The sequence below is a fragment of the Callorhinus ursinus genome, unplaced genomic scaffold (genome assembly GCF_003265705.2).
Source record: "Callorhinus ursinus isolate GAN/ISIS: 27379988/994484 unplaced genomic scaffold, GSC_fseal_2.0 scaffold13, whole genome shotgun sequence".
In the NCBI taxonomy this organism is placed as follows: Eukaryota; Metazoa; Chordata; class Mammalia; order Carnivora; family Otariidae; genus Callorhinus; species Callorhinus ursinus.
Window position 1 is genome coordinate 23,651,270 of NW_027397075.1, and position 2,786 is coordinate 23,654,055.

General features: G+C 44.9%; 1 protein-coding gene across 1 annotated transcript; it reads right to left on the reverse strand.

Moving 5' to 3' along the window:
- Nucleotides 1-1,051: 1,051 nt before the first annotated feature.
- Nucleotides 1,052-2,350, reverse strand: BECN2 (beclin 2). Its single transcript, XM_025878063.1, has one exon. It carries the CDS (start codon nucleotides 2,348-2,350, stop codon nucleotides 1,052-1,054), a length of 1,299 nt encoding a protein of 432 aa, XP_025733848.1.
- Between the last annotated feature and the right edge of the window lie 436 nt (nucleotides 2,351-2,786).

Sequence of the window (2,786 nt, forward strand, 5' to 3'; positions counted from 1 at the left end):
TGGACTTAGCACGTGTTGGAATAAGAAGGTGCTGGAAGAAGTGTGAGGTGAGTCTGGAGAGACACGGAGGGACCCAGGGCTGAATTTTATCCTGAGAGCAATGAAGCAGCAGGTGAAAAATACGATACAATTTGCATTTCTAAAAAGTTCTCTGGCCAACTCCTTTTTATTTTTTTAAAGATTTTATTTGACAAAGCAAGCTAGCAAGAACATGAGTGTGGGGGAGGGGCAGAGGGAGAGGGAGAAGTAGACTGTCCCCTAAGTAGGGAGCCCAACTTGGGGCTCAATCCCAGGACCCTGAAATCATGACCTGAGCCAAAGGCAGATGTTTCACTGACTGAGCCACCCAGGTGGCCCCACCCCTGCTGACTTTTAAATCTTCGGGTCTCTAAGGGTTCACCTGATGACTCTCAGCTGATAATTGGATTGACCTATGAGCCAAGACGTTACCAGTCCTCTTTGGCCACACCCCCACCGGGTCAGTCTCAACATAATGGCACAACCCAGTATCACTTCTCATTTTAAATCACTGAAGAAAATATAGAAACTTACTGAAAGCTTTTCAGGGATGAAAGAGGGGTTTACACTATATACTGCAGCAAAAACTTAATGTATCTTTGAATATTCACCCTCCCCGCAAAAGTCCCACTACATACATTAGTGGCCCAAATACTTTTATGAAGACTCCAGCTTTCTCCTCACCACCCGCCTTCCCTCAGCCCCCCCCTAGTACTTTCCCTCTGCATCTTTTGATCCTTTTTTTGTACTAGTAATCTGGTCATCTTGTAATTCAATCTTTGCTGCCATTTTGGATATTTGTTAAGGTGGGGAAGGAGGGAAGAGGAAAGTACAAGGAAGAGAGGACAAAGACGTGCAGGGGAAGATAGTAATGACTTTTGGTTTGCTCTGAACAATTAATGCTTGGGTTGCCATTCATTTTTAAAAATATAAGCATGTTATATCTTTCAATTTTACAATTTGTTACTTTTCACAAATAAAATATTTTAAAGCAAAAAAAATCTCTGTCTCCCTCATAAAAGAAAAGAAAAAGTTATTCTTGATATCTTAAAGAGACCCAAGCGAGACTACACTTAAAATTTATAAGCATGAGCCTGAGTGCCTTTGTCCACTGCTCCTCCATGTTCAAATGAGTTCTGATGGAAAAGAACTCACCGCTGCTTCCAGAGTCTTCCATTAGGCCACTCTCCAAATGAATCCTGCAGGGCAGGCAAAGACCCCACTTGCCTTTCTCAGCCTCCTCCTTGAACTGCTGCATGCAGTCCAAAAAAGCCATCATTGCCTGGTCAAATTTGACATGCAAGTGAGTTCTCTGTCCTGCAATATAGAACAATGGCAGCTCAACAGGGTCATCTGTTAAAGACTTCAGATAGGACCGGTTTCCACAGGGGACGAGTTGATACCTCTGAAACTCCAGCCCAATCTTATTGGACAGGGCAAGGAGCAGTAAGGCTGTTTGGCCCCAGGCCATGTTAATCTCCTTCCAGCTCACAGAAATGGTGGGGAGGCAGTCCAATCTGAAGCTATTGATGATGGCCACAGGGCCATCATGCCTGATCTCAAAGGTGGCACTGAAGGCATTGGTCTTCTTCAGCCAGCCCCACTGGATTTGCACATGTCTCAGCTGGTTCTTTATGCTCTTCAGCTCGTCCTGCATTTCCAGTTGTTGCCATTGCAAGTTACTGTAGTCCCTCCAGTACTGGTCATCCTGCTGGTCCAGCATTTTAGTCTCTGCCCAGGCTGCCTCAAGATCTTCTGCTATTCTTTCTTGGTTCTTCTCCACCTCCTTCAGCTCCTGGATCAGCCTCACCTCCTCCAGCTCCAGGCCCTCCAGCTCCTCCTGCAGTGTCTTTATCTCCTCCTCACGTATCCTCCCCATCCAATATTTGTAGTTCTGGTTCTCAGATTCTACAATAATGAGTCGGGTGTCCACCTGCTCTAAAAGTTTGTCAGTACAGTCCTCACAGAGGGGGTTGTCCATATCTTTTTCACCAGTGAGGATGTCGAAAATATCCCTAGCAGTCTTCTGGATATTATTGAGCATTCTTCCAGAGTCAAACTTTCCAAGCAAGATGAACTTGTTAGAACTATCCCTTGACATCTTGCCATCACCAGGGAGGGTAGAACAGGAGGCACCATCCTGCAGCTTTTCACTGTCTGTCTCTACCTCGGTGGTAGGGCCACGCTCCAGGGTTTCTCCTGGCTTCTGCTGAGCTGAGGTGAATGTGGAAGCTGTAGATTCTTGGGTGGTCTCGAGACCCAAGGTCCCCATGGACTGATCCAGCTTCATGGGCTGCCTGCAGCCATGGCAGATGAAGCAGATGGAGGACATGGTGGAGGCCTCGGATCTTACTCTGATTCCAAGTTTCTTCTGGCTCCCCACTTATCCATTTATACCTTTTTAAGCTTCTTTAGAGTAGTGATTCTTTTAAAATGCATATTTCATCTTGTCACTCTTCTACTTAAAATCTTACATTGGTACCCTCTTTAGATACCTCTAGGACTTCTTTAGCTTCTTTTAGATAAGTGATTCTTTCTAAAAGGAAAATCTGATCATTTCACTTTGTCCTTTAACACTCCCAAAGCATATCTTAAGAGTAATCTTTATAAACTAAGCTCTGATCATGGCACTTCCCTCCTTAAAATGGTTTTATGCTCTTCTCTTACCATAAAATAAAGTCCCATCATCTTAACTTGACACCAAGGCCTCTGCTCATTTTCCCAGCTACTTCTCTCCTAATTTCCTGCCACCCTCACACATGGGCTTC

Excerpts from the sequence above, each read along its gene's own strand:
- BECN2 (XM_025878063.1), bottom strand. The coding sequence starts at position 2,350 with ATGTCCTCCATCTGCTTCATCTGCCATGGCTGCAGGCAGCCCATGAAG.